Raw genomic sequence first — 19,220 nt, 5'->3', positions numbered from 1 at the left:
GTTTATCCTTAGCTTGCTTAAATGTCGGGTGAAACTTTCAATATACATGTTCTATAAAAAAAAAATGATATAACTAACATAGTATGTGTATTTTTAACTTAACACCTCTATCTCTTTGTCTCTCTTACCTGTTTTCTATTGCACCGCCCGTCCAGTAATATTTCTTGATGGCTAACGATAATGACACCACTAATGTCATTTACTCCAAATAATCACCCCTTCACTAAAGCATCTGTCAGTCTCCTTCATTAGCGTCCCTCATCCAGAATGGTGTTGGTCCTAATGAGACCAGCTGTAATGGAGTCATCAGCTTGCCAGTGTTTACCCTCCTCAGCCCTCTTAACTCTGATCTAGTCTGTACAGTATTTATTGTAGTAACTCATAGGAGCACAAGATATGTGATCATGTCACATTTTATTTCATTGTCTCGTACAACTTTCAATAACACAGTTGCGTACAGGGACTCGAATGCTATTATGAATATACACAATAAAACAAAAATAAATGCTATGACGGTCAAATGTAAATAGTAAAGTTGATTAAAGTGCGATGAATTAAAGGTGGCATCACAACTCTAAAACTGTGCCTTGTTTTATCAAAAACAAGAACAACAAGTAAATGTACAAAGGTTGTAACTGATGCGTTAAGCAGCCCTGACTGGCATCTAGCAAAATCTCTCAAATTCGATCTATTTAGCCTCTGAATAGGATGGAATTGCTACAACGCCATAAAATCCAAGAGAACAGGCTTTTGTATAATATAAGCAAACAAACTCTCTGTAGGACATGATAATTATTCAGTAGAAAAAGGTGCACTCAAAATATTTTAAATGTTAATACATCTGAGTAAAGTCTGCTTGATTTTAACAAGGCTTTGGGCTAAGTGAACATTTTATTGATCTGCAATAATATGCTGCTATTAGTAGCTTAAACCAATGGCTGCCGGGCAGATACCAAAGCTTATTACATAAGTAGCCACAAATTCTTAAATTGTTTCTAAAAACTTGACAATTTGACCACAGTGTGTAAAACTTACGAACCAACCTTTTGTTCTGCCACTCTTTGGCTGAAAGCCATAGTGTACTATCAATGCAAATAGCTTGTACAGGGTGACTTAAGTACAGCTTCCTTTTCATTTGGTGCTCAAAGAGTTGTTATAATTGAGTGATAATTGATAATGCATTACTCATAGACCAAATTCATATTAAAGAAGGTGTAAACCTGTTTATGTCTAATCAGCTGAACTGATTAATTCCAAAAAGGCTTTTCAGTAAAAGTTTAGAAACATTTGACATTTTCTCCTCTTTTAAACTGTTGGTAATGAAACTTGCAGACTATTTGTGAATCTCATTAAGAGCACTGAGCTCTGAACTGTGTCATCCGGCCCTCTTTAAGTCATCATTTCGTCCTCAGTGTTGAGACAAAAATACCCAAATAGTGATTAATTGTTTTTTCCTCTCTTATATATTACACTCTTCTTAATATCTCCACTCTAAGACTTTGATAATGTTATCCCCTCCATTTAAAAAAAATAAAATCAACCTCTTTCTGTATATGCTTTCGCTCGCTACTTTTTTCATTTTTTTTGTAACATAATTAGCTTTAATTTTTGAACTGCACTGGGAATTTTCAAATGCTAATCTTTTTGTCCTAGACCTCTTAACTTGGCGGAACCCCCCTTTTTCCCTTTTCTCTCATTTGAGCACTACTGGGGTTCAAATTGTTCTCGCCTACCTCATTATCAACGTTTGAATTTATTTTCTGCTCTCCACTATAAATCTCTATTAAAGCCCCTCTGTTCTTAGCAAGGCAAGCTAGGAGTTGCGAAGGAACGCTAAATCCACGATCTGGATATATCTGAACGATTTCCCCTCAACATGGCAATTAATTGCATCCCAGAGCACAGTGTTATTTGAGAGGAGGGTGCACCCACAGAAGGCTGTGGATTACCAGCCAATGCCAAACCCCAGCTGATGCAGTGTTAAGAGGCCAGCCTCCTCCTACTAACTAAGGCCACAAAGGCTGCCAAAAAAAACATGAAGTGAACATACACCAGCATCACAAGTGGGTCGTCATTAAAATCATCGTACCGTTTCTGCTGGCCTCCGCTTTTTTTGTGAACCATTACATTCATAATCATGGAGCTTTATGACAGTTTGTTACTCACTTTAGATTCTAAATGAATAGCGGTGAGATCTTAATTTTTGATCTTGTGTGGTTGTTTTCCGGGTTAGAGCTGCAACGATTAGTTGATGAACATGTTGGATGAAAAGTGAATCTGTAAAAATTAAACCGTTTGAATGATCGATTAATGATTTTCTGAGATGTGATTAGCTGTTTTATTTAAACTTACCTTTGGGTTTACATACATCATTTTTATTTATGTTATAAACAAAAAAATGTATTGACGTGACTTGGGCTCTAGGAAATTTGTGATGGGCATATTTCCTTGTATTCTGATGCCTAATAGATCTAACTGAGAAACTAGTGCAATATTCAATTGTGAAAGTAATCGTTATTTCAGCGGGATTTCTTTTGCAACCCCCTCAAGGGTAAAAAATAATAATTTTGAATTTATTGAACACTTTAATATTTACATGAATATTTTTTTGCGATCAGGTGTTGCCTGGTAAATTTAAACCTGTTGGTTTTATATTATTCAGAGTCCGGACACAATCCCTATTTTCTATTTGAAACTTAAATGTATAATGTAACCTGTGGCTCTCCCTTTTTCCCTCTTTCAATCTGTGTCTTTTTCTCTGTCTGGCTGTCTTCAGAAAGTGACAGGGCACCAGCGGGAGATAAACAACTTGGTACCGCGGAGGACCTCAGTGGACAGGGAGAGTGCCTTAATGAAGAAGGAGATGACAGCTCTGCGTGAACAACTGGTCAATACGAGTCAGGAACTTAAGGTTGGTGGAACACATTCTCTCTGGCGGTCTATAGGCCTCTGAGTCGAAAAAACAAGTCTCTTTTCTGTGTGGCACTGAACACGACAAGTCCCCTGTGGGGATATAGCCACAGGCGTCTCCACCATTTAGTGGAGGAGGAGGAGGATTGCTCAGCCCCACTTGAACACCATCTTTATGTCTATGTGTCTTTTTCTCTCGCTTTTCACATTCGCTCAGTCTCTCCCGCCTTTGCTTTTACCTTTATTTCTTGCTACTGACAACAGCTGCTATTTAACAGCTTTTGTGTGTGTGTGTGCGTGCGTGCGTGCGTGCACGTGTAAAAGAGAGAGATGGATAGAGGGAGAGAAAGGAAAAGCAGGGTTGTTAACTTGCAGATAAATACTTAATGACTGCTTCAGTGGAGAAAAAGTCAGTGAAAGTGGTGTGGCTTCTCCCTAATTATGGCTGGATGGGACCCCGGCCATGATTAATTGATAAAGGGAATGGTCCATACACAGTTTCGGCGAGATCTCGCATCGAATAAAAATTGTGGGGGGACAGCATCAAAGGAGACCTTAGGTCTCGCTGCAAGCAACCATTCTCATTAGTAGCCTGTCATTAAAGCCGACACAGCGGCCCCCTTGTACCTGCATGAGCGGCCTGCTACTAGCCCTGATAGTGGTGCCCAGTCACACAGCACACGGGTGACCTTGGCCAATCAGCGGGGCCCATGCAGTGGGGTTCCCGCAAGCAAAGCCCGCACCACTGTGTTTACATATTCATTTCAGCCGCGACCCCAACGGGCGTCTTCTGCTTTTGTATTTCACCATTGCTCAGTTTGAACTGCTGTGTCTTTTCTTTCATTCTTTCTATCCATCCGTTGCTTATTTGGCCCTCACAACCTTCCCCTACTCTCCTCCACACACACACACACACACACACACACACACACACACACACACACACACACACACACACACACACACACACACACACACACACACACACACACACACACACACACACACACACACACACACACACACACAGGAAATGAAGACGGAGTGTAGAAAGAAAGAGGAGGAGGAGCAGAAGGTGGTGCGGGCTCTAGAGGAGGAGAAAGAGGGATTAACTTCCCGCTGCGCCGCCCTGCAAGCTGACCTGGAGGAGAGAGAGAGGCAGGCCAACAGCCAACGAGAGCAGAGGGAGGCCGCACAGGACAGAGTCAAGGTATGAACATGGGGACAGGTCCATTCAGTACACACACACACACACACACACAGACAGAGTACAGGACTTTTGGCCCTGTCCTCTAGCTCTCCTTTTCTCCTGCACACTCTCTGATCCCTCATACCCTCTCCTCCTCAGCATGTGAATATAAAAAGATCAATGTACAAATTTGCAATGCATACAATTTATATTCAGGGACTATATTCAAATAAAGGAACATGTATGATTCAACATGGGGAGATGACTTTTCGTAGGTTGGGGTAAAAAAAAAATGAATTGAGTTCACCTCAACTGAAAGGAACTTTGCTGAAGTGGGGGCAAGAGTTTTTAACTATTGTGTCTATTTGTTTTATTTGATGTCATTAGTCCCACCAAAATAAAATGAGATCTTTCTCAGAATCTGTCCATTGCTCCAGTCATCATTATGAATCAATATTTCCCATATCTTAACATGCAGTGACAGCGGCGTTGCTGTTTCAACCAATCATATCATAATCAAAGTCCTGAAGAGCTGTCAGCCTGCTGCCTCAGCTTCCTCCCTCAGGACATAGGAGCAGCGAGAAAAAAAACAAGAGAAAATCTCATTCTTCCCATTCTATATAAACTAATCTCATATTGCTACGCTAGTCAAATGGAGTTGGACAGAGAGTCTTGAATAAGTCAGGGCTGCAGAGTAATTACACTTGGACAGGATGAAGCCCAGAAACTAGTCTATGCACATCCATCACAGCCTGAGACACTCCACCTGTTCCTCATTCGTTCTATCATACATTGATTTGAAAGATGGAGATGGAGAATATCAGGAGTGCGGTGAAGGCATCATGCCAGTTTGTTTGGCATAGCAAAGATCTTCCCAGGAATTGTATAATGGAGTGCACGGGGTAGATAATGTAAACCTACTGTTTAGTTGGTCTAATATTTTTCTTTTACTTCACAGCGGGTGGACAAAATGGAAGAAACACCTGATAATGTGATCACCCCTTAAGCTAATACAAATGTTTGTTTCTCCTTACCATCTTCACAAATGTTTAGTTTCTGCTTGTCAGTACAGAATATGTCTTAAATGAATGGCCGCCTTATTCAATCAACAGCTCAAAAAATAGTTTTAAGTTTTCGTGCAGGGTTACTCACCCCACAGTTTGACACCAAACAAACTTGATTGTTGTCTGATTTACTCTACGTATTGTATGATCTTTTGTTTTCTTTTATTGTAATGGCCTGGCAGATGACTAATTTATTGTGCATATGGTTTGTTCCCTAGTGAAACACTTTTTTTTTTTTTATTAACATTGAAACTGTCAAGGTTTGCAGACCTGTTTGAGCGTTTGATGCCATGCAATCTGCCTTTCTCTTCTGGTTGCTTCTTATTAGGGAAAAGCTGTCACTAACACCTTGTTTACACCTGCTGCAGCACACTAGCATCAGCTGCAGTCCTGTGTCAGTGTCTATCCACAGTGCTGCTTAGCGCACAGAAGTGTTTTGACAGTTTTGTATTGTCCAATACACAACTAATGTATGGAAAGTAAAAATAGACAGGGAGCTAATAAAAGTGTAAAAGTTGTGAGCTTTTACGCAGCCAGTGAAGACAAGCTGTATTGTTTAAAACTAAAGAGTATATGTTTCATTAGACGGAGAAGGAGTTGGACAAGCGAGAATTACGTCTGAAACATGTGCGATGTGGGCGGCCACTAACAGCAAATTAGTATTTGTTCTTTGACAGACAGGACTACTTTGCCACATTGTGTTATTAAAGATTTCTGATAATACAGTGCAGTGCAGTGGATGCAACTTCACGGGTCTGCAGTGGATTGAGGGTGTAGGTCATTTGAATGCAGCACAAACACAAACATTCTAAATTCCTCCACATTACACAGAATGTGATTGAGATTACCTTTGATTTGTTTTGAAGTACAAGAGCACATGAAAAGAAGTGTTCAGATCCTCTTAGATCATCCGCGCCTTTACTGCTTTTCAGTTTTTTCCAGACGTAATATAAAGTCAAAAGCCTCTCTCAATTTCAACATTTTCCTTCGTTTTTATGAAAGTGCTTGAAATATAATGTTTCTTCTCCCACACCAGGAGTTGGAGAAGGAGCTACACAACGCATGGAAAGAGTCGTCTAGCCTGCAGAGCCAAATGAGCAGTCTATCAGCTCAGCTTTCTTCCAAAGAGAGGGAGGTGGCAGCAAATGAGGGGCAACTCTGTCAACTTCGGTGAGCCTACACAAATTGAAGCATTGCCCCACACACTTTGGGTTCGTTTTCTCGTTACAATCACAACAATATAAGTGATTTTTTTTTTTGTTGTTAATTCCATTAGTTAAAGGAGATATGTGCATCTATCCTTTGTAGACACACAGGTCTATATGGCTTCACATGTTTTAGTGCGTGCAGCAGTATGTATTTCTCTGTACGGCGTGAGGCTTGTGGGTGACACAGGTTTCTTCCGCTCCGGCTCACCTAAAGCCACTTGATAAGCCCTGCATAGTGGATGTGCTTTAAAAGAAGAAGAAGAGGGGAAACGGGGCAGGCTTTGGCTAAGCTTTAGTCGATATGATAGAAAAAAAAAACTGTGAGAACCGTAGGAGACTTAGTGGTAATCTCAACCTTTTTTAACTACTTTTACTGTTTTAATGCCATAGGCGCTCTTGACATGTCAGTCACACCAGGGCAGGAGACTATTACTTAAGGTTTTAGCTAGCCGATTAAAGGTGACATAAGAGGACCACTTTCTGGTAATTCCACGGGACACAAAACAGCTCTCAGAAATTAATTGCAATTTTGACAGAAAATGAGATATTGTGGATATATTTAATCAATAAAAGTATCATTGTTCTTAGTTCACCACCATATTATTGCAATACATTTTTCAGGGCAGGTTGTTAATATTTTTTAAGTTAATTACATCTACAGTGCTGTGAAAAAGTATTTGCCCCCTTATTGAATTATTCTGTTTTTGCTTGTTTGTCACACTTATTTGTCTCAGATCATCAAATAATTTACAATTTAAGACAAAGACAACTCAATGGAAATCAGAATACAGATTTTGAATTGTCATTCTTTTTATTGGATGTAAAGAGTTATTCAGAACCTATTTCACCCATGTGAAAAAGTATTTGCCCCATAAACCTAATAACTGGTTGTGCCACCCTTGGCCGCAACAACTGCAACCAAACGTTTGCGATAACTGGCAATTAGTCTTTTACATCGCTCTGGTGAAATTTTGGCCCACTTTTCTTTGCAGAATTGTTTTAATTTGGCCATGTTGGAGGGTTTTCGAGCATGAACTGCCTGTTTGAGGTCACGCCACAGCATCTCAATCGGATTTAAGTCCGGACTTTGACTAGGCCACTCCAAACATTTTATTTAGTTTTTTCTGTTTTCCATTTAGAGGTGGACTTGCTAGTATGTTTGGGATCATTGTCACCCAAGTGCGCTTGAGCTTGAGGTGACGAACTGATGGCCGGACATTCTCCTTCAGGATGTTCTGATAGAGAGCAGAATTCATAGTTCCATCGATTATGGCAAGTTGTCCAGGTCCTGAAGCAGCAAAGCAGCCCCAGACCATCACACTACCACCACCATGTTTGACTGTTGGTGTGATGTTCTTATGGTGGAATGCTGTGTTAGCTTTACGCCAGATGTAAAGGGAACCACAGCTTCCAAAAAGCTCCACTTTTGACTCGTCAGTCCATAGCATATTTTCCCAAAAGTCTTGGGGATCATCAAGATGTTTTTTTGGCAAATGTGAGACGAGCCTTTGTGTTCTTTTTGGTCAGCAGAGGCTTTCTCCTTGGAACTCTCCCATGGATGCCATTTTTGCCAAGTGTCTTTCTTATGGTGGAATCATGAACACTGACCTTAACTGAGGCAAGTGAGACCTGCAGTTCTTTAGATGTTAGTCTGGGTTCTTTTGTGACCTCCTGGATGAGTCTTCGATGAGCTTTTGGAGTTATTTTGGTAGGCCGGCCACTCCTGGGAAAGTTCGCCACTGTTCCAGGTTTTCTCCATTTATTGATAATGGCTCTCACTGTTGTTCGCTGGAGTCCCAAAGCCTTAGATATTGATTTGTAACCCTTTCCAGACTTATAGATATCAATGACTTTGTTTCTCATCTGTTCTTGAATTCATTTTGATCGTGGCATCGTGTGCTGCTTTTTGAGATGTTTTAGTCAACTTCACTGTGTCAGACAGGCTCTATTTAAGTGCTTTCTAGAGTATACAGGTCTGGCAGTAATCAGGCCTGGGTGTGGTCACTAAATTTAACTCACCTTTCCAAAATATGTGGTCAATCGATTGATTGATTTATTAAGGGGGGGTCAATTACTTTTTCACATAGGGCCAGGTAAGTTTGGATAGATTTTTACACTTAATAAATTAAATCATCATCATTTAAAAACTACATTTTGTATTTACTCAGGTCATTTTTGATTCAAATTCAAATTAGTTTGATGATCTTGAAAACATATAAGAAATCGGGAAGGGGGCAAATACTTTTTCACAGCACTGTATATCCAGTCGTACAATTGTTGGTACCTTATTAAAACATTGTATTTCCTTTCTAAACCTCACATTATTTTTAAATAGATTTTGTAGGCTTTAATTAAACCCAAAAATCTGGACGTGTAATTTTAAGTGCATCAATGGAGAAAAGAAAGGCAATACTGCTCTATTGTGTATTACATTATGTCTTTACCCCCAGGAGTCACAGTCACAGTGCATTTACATTATGAATCAGTATAACATGTTGCGTGTGATGTGTGTGCTTATGTGTGTGTGTAGTCGTGACTGTTCAGAAGTGCAGACCCTGTACAGACAGAGTACAGAGCATGCAGCAGAGCAGAGCAATCTGATCAAGCAACTGGAAGGACTCAACCTAGACACACAGAAAGTCCTGAGGAACCAAGAGGAGGCACACACCGCTGACACCACCTCCTACCAGAGGGTACTACACACACACACACACACACACACTAACGCACACACACACACTAACACACACACACACACACACACACACACACACACACACACACACACACACACACACACTAACGCACACACATGCCAAACCTCAAACTCATCATTATTATTATTACCACTTTGCTGCTCCACTCCACTCAGGCTTCACCCGCTGTGGTGATTTATTTCCATGCTAGCTGTAACCTACAATTATTTGACTAGTGACAGAAAAGAAGGACTGTTCTCACCATATCCTGTTACTGTGAATGGGTTCTCAACCTACCATCTCTCGCTGATGACTGTGCCACTGTGATGCACACAGCAGCAGTGGGAGAGGAAGAGATTTCTGCCAATTATAATATTAACCTCCTCTTCTTCTTGTCATCTTATAATTTCTTTTTACTTCTCATCCATATTACTATGAGGGGAAAAAAGCAGACCTATTAATTGGTCGGTCGATTAATGGCATTTTGAGATAATCGGCTTCTGCCAATATCTGCGCTCCCAAGGCCAATTACAAAAAAAAAAATCAACAAATAATGTCTGGACATTTCATCTATTTTTGATAATTCTTTTGAGGTGGGGGGGGGGGGGCATTTTTATGCTTTTATTAGACAGTTTTGAAGAAACAGAGGTGAAATGGGGCTGAGAGAGGAATGACATGCACAGAACGACCACGGGCCGGATTCGAACCTGTGGTCTGCTGCTTCTGGGGACTGAGCCTCTATGGGTGTGCTCTGTAACCACTACAACACGAGCTCCCCCCATCTTTGGTTGATTTGACCCATTTGCCTCTTCACCACCTCCCCTCCTGCCCTTGCCTTGCTCTTTTTCAACCTAGTTGTCCTATTTGTGTTTGGCTTGACAGCTGTACAAGGAGTTGAGCCAGTGCTACCAGGCCCTCACGTCTAGCGAGGCCAGCCTCCGTCACAGTCACCAGGAGCTCAGCAGCCTTCTGGCACAGAAAGACCAGCACATACTGCAACTCCAGGCCCAGCTACAGCAACAACAACAGCAACAGCTACTGCAGGAACAAATACAACAGCAAGCTCAGCCAACAGGCCCGTTCCCCGCACCAAACAGACAGACCAACTTGAAGGTAAGCGCCCCTTCTCTTTTCTTCACCCATCTCCCCAAAAGAGACACTCTCTTTCAAGAGTTCGTCAAGTGCATTCAAACTGCAGGCTAAGAAGTTTCTATAATGCCTGCTCCACTGTAGAAGTTGTTGATCTTTGATATGCACCTGTGTGGGTTTTTGACAACAAAATATGTACATGTCTAATTCCCTGCATAATTAACTTTTTCTACATAATAAACTCATACTATTCATGATACTTTCTCTCAATCACCTGTCAGTAGCTTGTGTCGTATTAGGTACTGACTGAGACGGACAGTGTGTAGATTAGTAGGCACGGTGATAACTGACGAGTCCCAGCATGGCCTGTGGTGGTGGTCTTTAACGGAGACTCGCTCTTCTTAATATCGCTCTAGTTCACCCTTGATCTCTCCCGTCTCTTCTTTTAGCAGCAGTGTCTTTCATGTCAGCTATCTCATCTCCTCTAGCTCTCTGTCCTGACTGACTTACCTTTTTATTTTTCCATCTCCTTGCTCCTATCCTCCCACCCAAGTGCCAGGACGTCCTTTTAACACACTCTGGTCAGATGTATAACAAACGTGGATGAGAGGTGATTTAATTGGAGCCCAGTAATGGTGTTTTGAAGATGATGTTGGAGTTGCAAGTTCTTCATCTGTCAGTTTAGCTCTCTCCCTTTTGAACTGTCACCCCCAAGGCAAAAGAGTGTCTAGTTTAAAGTTAACACTGCAGCAGCCACATCTTAAGTGGCCTTTAAGAACTCCTAATGATACAGCGATCGGTGTTTCTAGGACCACACAGTGTCAAAAGACTTGGGTAAGAATTGACCAGGTATATGTATCTTGTACTCTTCTTCAGGCAAACAACCTCATTCCGTCAACATTGTAGGGCCCCTGCACTTGTTTTATTTTTTAAAATGAGTCTCTAAATCCGTTCCGCAATATGACTTTCATTTTGGTCTCAACTACGTTCTATTGCCGATAGAAAAAAAACTCAATGTAACTGGTGAGGAGGAAGATAATGTTTTCAGCATTCATTTTTTCTGTGCCTCTGCAGACCCTAATTGTTTCAGTTGATTGGTTGATGTACTTTCTGACAGGGCTGCCCCCAGACTGTGGAAGTTTAAAAGATATCAGCTCAAATGTTAAGTGAGTTACAATCGCCCTGTCTCACTTAACCCTGTTAATTTAACCAGCAGTGAAATATAAATGGATCATTTAGTCAGTAATTAAATACAGTACTGTAGTGTTCCCCCAGTAATTAATACTACATTTAGAGAAGATGCAGTTAGTGCTGTGTGTGTGTGTGTGTGTGTGTAGTGTAGTGTAGTTTAGAGTGTGTGTATGTGTAGGTGTCTATGAGTGTGTGTCTATACATGTATATGTTTATTGTATCACACTGAACATACGCTCCACCCTGTGTCTCCTCTTCCTCACCCAGGTCAGAATGAAAAGACTGATCAGATATGTCCAGAGCTGAGATGTAATTTGCAAAAATACTGTGTCTATAACCCTATGCTAGCAATTAATATTACATTTTGTTTACTGAACACATGTAGCTGCTGTCTGGCTGATTTGTTTTTTTAACTTTCTTACCTACTGACATCAAAGTGAACAGATCAGGTATCCCAAGGTATAGCACTCAGTCAGCAGGGCTTTCTGTTTCCCCACTCTGTAATTTAACTGACAGGTTGTGTGTGTGTGTGTGTGTGTGGGCGGGCGCGTGTTTTGTGTCTAAAGGTACGTGTATCCGAGCACATAATCGCAAATTCTGTAACAACTTCCTACCGAAACACCTGTTCAATTCTAATGCTCATGGTTGTTAAGGCAGATTTGATTTTAATTTTAAATGTTTGGGTGGAAGTTACCATTGGAGGCGATCAAAGTGCTGATCGCAACGGGAGCACAGGGGGAGAGACGCAGCGCTCATTTGAATATGGACCAGAGCGACGGCTTTGAACACCCCTCCCGCAGTGGATTAGGGGGGCAGGAAGGGGGGGGAGATAAAGCAGGAGGGTAGGTGAAAGGAATAACACCCATTGTGTGTTATATTTCCATGCTGTGCACCAAGACTGACTGTCTGTTCTCTCCTGTCTTATGTGGAGTTAACTCTTTATGGGAAGCATAACAAGACTTTACAAGGGCTTAAAGATGAACAATGTCTCAGAATAGGAAAACAGTTCTGCCTTGCTGTCAGTTAATATGAGTCTCGCTATTTGGATACTGTTACCTCCTATATCAATTAACCTGCAGGGTCAGCACTAGGTGGGAACAATTAACGCCGCCTTATTTTTTCGTCTGTAAATGTTGAAGTTTCACATACATTGTTCTTATAAATTGTTCTTTACTAAAGAACATTTAAATCATATTATCTTATTCAAATCAGCTTAAACATACTAGGAAAATAAGTGACATGTTGAAATCTCAAAAATATTCATTTTGAATTCATTTAAAACAACGAAAAGTAGAAATTGTCATATTCAAGCGGGAACCAGAGAATAGTTGGTCTTCTTGCTTTTCTGTATTGTATTTGTTTTTATGCATGTGTGTGTGTGTGTGTGTGTACTGAAAACAGTACAGTGAGATATCTTCACAGTGTCAGACTAGAAATGGCCTCATGCCCTGATCTTCTAGCTCTAGGGCTGGCCAATCACCATGTACCTGGGTGACTCCAGTCCTGAGCACAATGAGATGCAGTCCAAACAAACTGCCAGGTGGGGCGGCCACCATCAAAGTCTATAGGCAGGGAAGAGCCCTCATTAGTGGACAAAAAACTCGCTAAAGTGAACGTTTAATCATTTCCAACTATCTCCCTTAACTGCATGATTTGTATTTAGTGTTTGGCTATTGTCTGTGCTTTTGCAGTGATTAAAGACCAACATTAGAATCCATAGCAGACCACCATGCTTTCTGGAACCTTCACCACACTAAATGGTGGTAAAGTTGTTTATTCAGCGGGCAGTCATTCAAAACGCTGGTTATTCTGTCATCAGCGTTGGAATGGGGAAACTTAGGCATGTTCGTTCACTCTAGAAAACTTTTTTTAGAAGAGAAAGAAGCTGCCGTTTCTTTCAAATGTAGAATGTAACAAAGAACGGAGGACTAGTGCGCTGGCATCATCTTGCTTTCACAAGTGTTATACTCACACTTATACACAGTTTTCGCACATGATACACAAAATATTAACTTCCTCTTATGGGTTTTATTGACTGAACATTTAGCACGGAAGCAACATTTCCCAAGGTCCCCCCCCCCCCCACCAATACCTTTTTATTTATATATATTTTTTTTATATATAGATTGAAAAAAGCCCACATGGTGCATCTCCCTTAGTTTGTTGATATCCTTTTTAACATCTGCTTCTGCCTTGTTATTTATGTTAGCCAATCTAAATGCTTTTAGATGTGTAATTAAAGTGCTAGTTACACACACACACACACACACACACATGCGCATCAATACACCCATTGCTTTGCCGGGTCACATTTCTCTTAGGTGAGGCGTTTCTTTTGATCATCATCATCATTAATAGCAACCATCAAGCACAAATTATAAAAGCATGACCGAGAAGACAAGAGCTCAACAAACAGAAGAGAGTCAGCCAGAGGGCTCTGCTGTTTGTTTTTCCATTTTTTATTTATCTTAACTTTTGAGTGTCCATCGTGTACTTTTAGTCCTTCTGCTGTTGTTCTGAAAGCTTGTGCAAGGCAGATTTTTTTTTAAATTGTCCTTCACATGGGTGTTGTTTTGCTCTGAAAATGCCACTCCTTTAGCTTAACTGTCAGGAACTCCCACAGAGTATGTTAACAAATGTGGCTGCAACCCGCTGCTTGTATTTACCAGCCTCCTCCCCTCAGACATATCTGTCATCCATTCCATATGAGAACATTGGATAACGGTCATTTAGATAATGATTCCAAACTCTATGTTGATACATATTTGATGACATACAGTGTAAAGCTGGTTTTGTAAAGCACTTATCTTGTGTTATCAGTGAATAGTGTTGTCAACATGAGTTTGTGTATGAGCCGGTTGTTTGGAGCGGGGCCATGTCCAGGGCCAGAGACATACTAATGACATGGACTCCGGTGGTGTGTTTTTACCAGCTCAACTGCTCTCATTAGATGAGAACCTCTGCGTAGCACAGCTCGCCTCATTAATGAAGCACAGCCATGTGCCGCCCGCTGCAGATACATGCGCTCACTCCTTCAAGCACATACACTCGGGTCAAACAGACTGCGTGGGAGGGAGGACTCAGGTCTGTGTGTAAACGCACACAAAAACACACACACGCACCCTGCATCCTACTCACTTTGTGCTGTCCTTCTATCAAGTCCCTCTTCAGTTAACACACTCTCATAAAAACATATGATGTACACGCACAGTCTTTGAAGAATAGGATGTTCACCTTCCAACCCTCACTTCTGAGGCCTATCCAATCACGAGCACAAATGCTGTCGTCCACAGATGTGAATGTGGTTGTGTGAGTATGTATTTGTGTATGCATGTTATCGTGCGTGTCGGTCGGGGCCCCCTCCTGATTATAGCTGCTACATAATTAACAGTGATCAGATTTGTTTTGTGGCATAAATGGTGCATGTGTAGAACATTAGGCCTGGCAAGTCTCATTTCACATTCAGCTCGCGGGCTCGGCAGCAGACGGGTCACGAGCTTCAGGGAGCACAATCACAAGCCTCCCTCCATATGGTCCTGCCTGCCGCATCCTCACCAGCGAGGCCTTTCCAGTGCCAGACAAGTTCCCCCAAGAACCTAATCGTGTTCAGTAATTACCAAGACCGGCTTTTCTCTTTTTTTCCCTCCCCCCCTCACACTCCTCACTCAGCCTATCCCTCCCCCCCATCTCTTGCTCTTTTTTTCACTGCACCTGCATCCTCTCTTCTTCTCTTTCAATCTCATGCTCTCTCCCTGTCCATTGCTTTCAATAAGCTCCTTGCACTATGTTCATTTTTCCCCCCGCTCTTCTACATCTTTGCCTCCCTACACTCTCACAGTTACCCTGTGTTTTTTCAGTTTTCTGCTGGATGAAAACCAGTATTGTGGATGAGAGAGAGATTGGGAAGGGGGTGAAAAAACTCCGACACTCCCACATCAGTTCATTTCTAAATTGCTTTATGTGGCTGATGCCGAATAACCCAGCCCGTCCTCCTGACTGCCTAGAAATTATAAATAATTGTAACAGATGCGCCAATATGGCCGGCCTCCAATAAACGAGGCCCCAGATAATTTGACCAACCCCCTTTGACAGGCCAATTTAATAAAACATGAACAAAATCTTCCTCACTAATAATTTATCATCCCCTCTCCTCCCCTTTGGTTAAAGTTGATTACCCTGGCAGTTAACAAGGTCACGCCCAGATGCCAGCTTTCTGATAATGCAATCAGGACTCGGTGGGAAAAAAAGGTGATGACATCCTGTGTGCTTTTCTTCACTACCTGGCCTCCTAGTCAAACAGTTGTGAAGGCCTCTGTTTTGATTTGATGTGTTGAGCTGAAGTGTTGTTGATAGCAGAAGGTGTTGCTGTTTTTTTCATTGTTCCACACCTTTTTATTAAGGATTTAAGAAGAGAAAGGTGAGAATTTATGCAGTAAGGTGAAGGAGTTAAGAGGTATGTCGGGGAGTGTTAACTTCAGGATAAAGGACTTCAACTATGCTAAGGGGAAACCTCTAGACCAAACTTTCTACGCACGCACACACACACACACACGCACGCACGCACGCACACACACACACTCAGCATAAAGGGGTACAGTATACTGTATGAACTGTTAATAGCATCAGCAACAAAAGTGTGGAGATAGAATGTGGCATTAAAGTTACATGGATATTAGAAAATCAATACTTTCACTGTTGCATTATAGGAATGTTAACGGTTGAGCGCATGCATCGGAAGGCGTGTTTGTGTTGAGCCCCCTGCTTTATCCTTGTCCCCTTCAGTTTGTTTTGGTAGTCCCCGCTGTGTGCTGAGGTTTGCAGATGCTGCTAGACACTAGCTAATAGACACTGATAAATAGATGGGCCATGATAACACACACACCATGGTGCTGGAGTTGGTAAATAGCCGTCCCATTGCCACACATCGCAATTGGTTATTGACTTTTGGGGCATATGAAAATGTCATGTAGACACTATTGAACTACTCAACTTAGTCAGCTTAAAAAAAAAATCTTATTTTTTTCAGTTTTTGAATACTTATTTGTCCTCACGACAAAGTCGTTGGAGGGTCAATTGATATGACTCTAGCTGGCAAACTGGTTCTCCCTGTATACTGTCATTTATTATCATTGGAGGAAAGTAAAAGGTATACAAGGAATCGTGCATGCTTGGGTTGCCCAACCTCACCTTTCTTGACATCTTACTTTTGGACTGTAACCACAATTTTTTTTTTCTTGCTTGTCAATTCGAGTTTGGTAATATTATTAATAACCATTTAATGTATCTTTTATAATATGTTCCACACAACATTTGGTTTTCTGATAATCACCAACAGCCAATAAAAACTGAACAGCGAACATTTGCCAGCCACCTTAATAATATGAATGCCTTTGTTTACATACTGTTGTGATAAGGCGGACGCTAATGTCTAGTAAGAACCGTTTGAATATGCAAACATGTCTTGCTCTCTTCTTCTTTCCCACTAACAAACACACTTGCGTCTCTTGCTTCTCTCTTTTCTTCCAGGCAGCAGTGGAGCTAGATGAGGCTGCAGCTCAGAGGTCGAGCCCCGATTCTGACTGGACCTCCACCCGAGGTTTAGAGCTCAGGCCAGAGGATAAGACCCTTCAACATAGATCCAGCAGTAGTTCTGCCAGAAGACAGCAGGTAGGTCAGCACACAGACACACACACACACACACACACACACACACACACACACACACACACACACACACACACACACACACACACACACACACACACACACACACACACACACACACCTGTCTATTATGTTAAAAGCAACACACGGGTGAACGGTTAACATGCCCACACTTACCCCATTACCACTTCGCTCAGATTAGATCAAAGCCATAGAGAAAGAAGGAAATGGTCTGTTGAGTATCATGTGATTTATCAGACCCTGCCTCTGCCAACCTTTGTCCTGAACTCCCCAACACAGACAGGGGCACACACACACACACACACACAGAGTCACACACACACAGTCGCAGACACACACACGCAGATCGCCTCTCCTACTGTGACCAGGCCGACGTGTGCTGCTGGTTTCACGCATGCCTTGGGCTCAGGCACTGGCTAATTTACCGCTTCAGGAGCACATTATGAACAAGAAAGAAGCTTTTGATCTTCTCAGTATTCCACTCATAAGTTTGGCAGGACATGTTTCTAGATGGCCTCACTCACTCTTAAGCTGAGCCTGAAGACACATTGTTTGATTAATGCAGCTGTCCTCATTATAGCTTCCATGGAAGTGCTTCTGTTCTGGCAGTTTATACATGAAAGGTAATTACTTTTGTACAAAATAAATAAACAATATTGACATCATTGGATGGGCTTTCCTTTCCTGGAGGCGCTGCTGTGTTGCCCTAGGAAGGACACGCACACACACACACACACACACACACACACACACACACACACACACACACACACACACACACACACACACACACACACACACACACACACACACACACACACACACACACACACACACAGACACAGAAATGTCTAATGTCATACACTTAGTAATATTTAAGATTCTAGGGTCATGCTGCTTACCAAACATTTTCCGAAGGTTTGAACAGCGTCACTTTCCCATTAGGTATTGTGTTTGTGAGCGGGATTTCTTATAGGAGCTGCACACCAACATGTTGTTAACCAGCAAATCTCAGTCTCAGCTGTTTGTGTACTGTAGTCTTTTGAAATTTGTTGTTCTTCTTTTTACAAGATATGTTTGTGCATTGATGTACATTTACTATGTACAAACCCTGTGTCTTGTTCTGTGTGAGACGCCCCGGGAATTGGAACAAGTTCAGCTTTGAGAGCTCCAGACGCACACATGACATGCTGCTGCAATCATAAAGAAGCCCATTGATGACAGTGACCCCTCTCTCTGGTAGATGGAGAGAGAGAGAGAGAGAGAGAGAGAGAGAGACAGGGTGGAGGTGAAGGGAAGGAGGGAGGCCGTCGATAAAATGTTTCTTCTTTGCTTTACAGCTAGTGACACTGACCCCTCGGTAAATAAGAGTTTTACTCTTGCTTGTGTACAGACTCTGTTTAGATATGGGCCTCCCACCTCATTTCCCTCCGACCGTATGCCCTCCCTCCATCCCTCCCTCCCTCCCTCCATCTGCGCTGCATGTTTACAGAGCCATTACAGGGTGCGTCGCACAGGTCAGGTCATGTCCGCCAACCAGCTGCTGAGTGGAGGTAGACAGCGGTCCCATCTTTCTTTGACCCTGGATTCTCTGTTTTTTTAAAATCTTTCAGCCCTGTCTTGTGGAACATTAGCAACAGTGTCACAACATAGACCTTGTGTTTTCTGAACCTGCTGCAGACAGGCGTCCAACTGGACCGGATAGAACATCTGCGGCAAATCTGAGTCATTTGTCAGTGTCCTGATATTATCTTCCTCTGTCCCCTTTGAGACTAATGGTTAAATATTCATCTTCTTGTATGGATAAGACATTGGATCACAAATCGCTATTACTCTCACAATATGTTGATCGAGGTGAATTTCCATCATCGGGATAATCGTGAATATCCTGACGATTGACTTGGAAAAAGTTGTTCAGCTCGCCAATTTACAGTTCTATATTGAATTCCTAATGTTATATTTTGAATTGTCTCAACAGAGAGCTGCATCTTTCCAGTACTTCCTAAATATGTCTGGCAACATGACTGAAGGCTCGGAATGCCCAGAGTATCACCTACAAAAAAAAAGATTTTTTTTTTAAATTGTGTGATTTTTTTTTCTCACAAAAAAAATATGTTCAATAAAACGGATGTGTTGCAATAATACCTGTTTCCTAACAAAATGTAAGGTAAAGTGATTCCAGTTAAAC

General features: G+C 41.8%; 1 protein-coding gene across 1 annotated transcript in view; it reads left to right on the top strand.

The window, feature by feature from the left end:
* The window catches only part of cntln (centlein, centrosomal protein), an 84,543-nt gene that overhangs the window by 6,710 nt on the left and 58,613 nt on the right, over positions 1-19,220 (top strand). The window contains exons 5-10 of the mRNA XM_080028992.1: positions 2,777-2,911; positions 3,941-4,120; positions 6,200-6,333; positions 8,902-9,064; positions 9,950-10,180; positions 16,874-17,014. Of these exons, the coding sequence (XP_079885118.1) occupies positions 2,777-2,911; positions 3,941-4,120; positions 6,200-6,333; positions 8,902-9,064; positions 9,950-10,180; positions 16,874-17,014 (984 nt within the window). The remainder of the gene's footprint in view (positions 1-2,776; positions 2,912-3,940; positions 4,121-6,199; positions 6,334-8,901; positions 9,065-9,949; positions 10,181-16,873; positions 17,015-19,220) is intronic.

Source organism: Ammodytes marinus (assembly GCF_949987685.1).
Source record: "Ammodytes marinus genome assembly, chromosome: 6".
NCBI lineage: Eukaryota > Metazoa > Chordata > Actinopteri > Uranoscopiformes > Ammodytidae > Ammodytes > Ammodytes marinus.
Note: the sequence above shows the minus strand (reverse complement) of the source record. Positions and strands in the feature narration are given on the sequence as shown.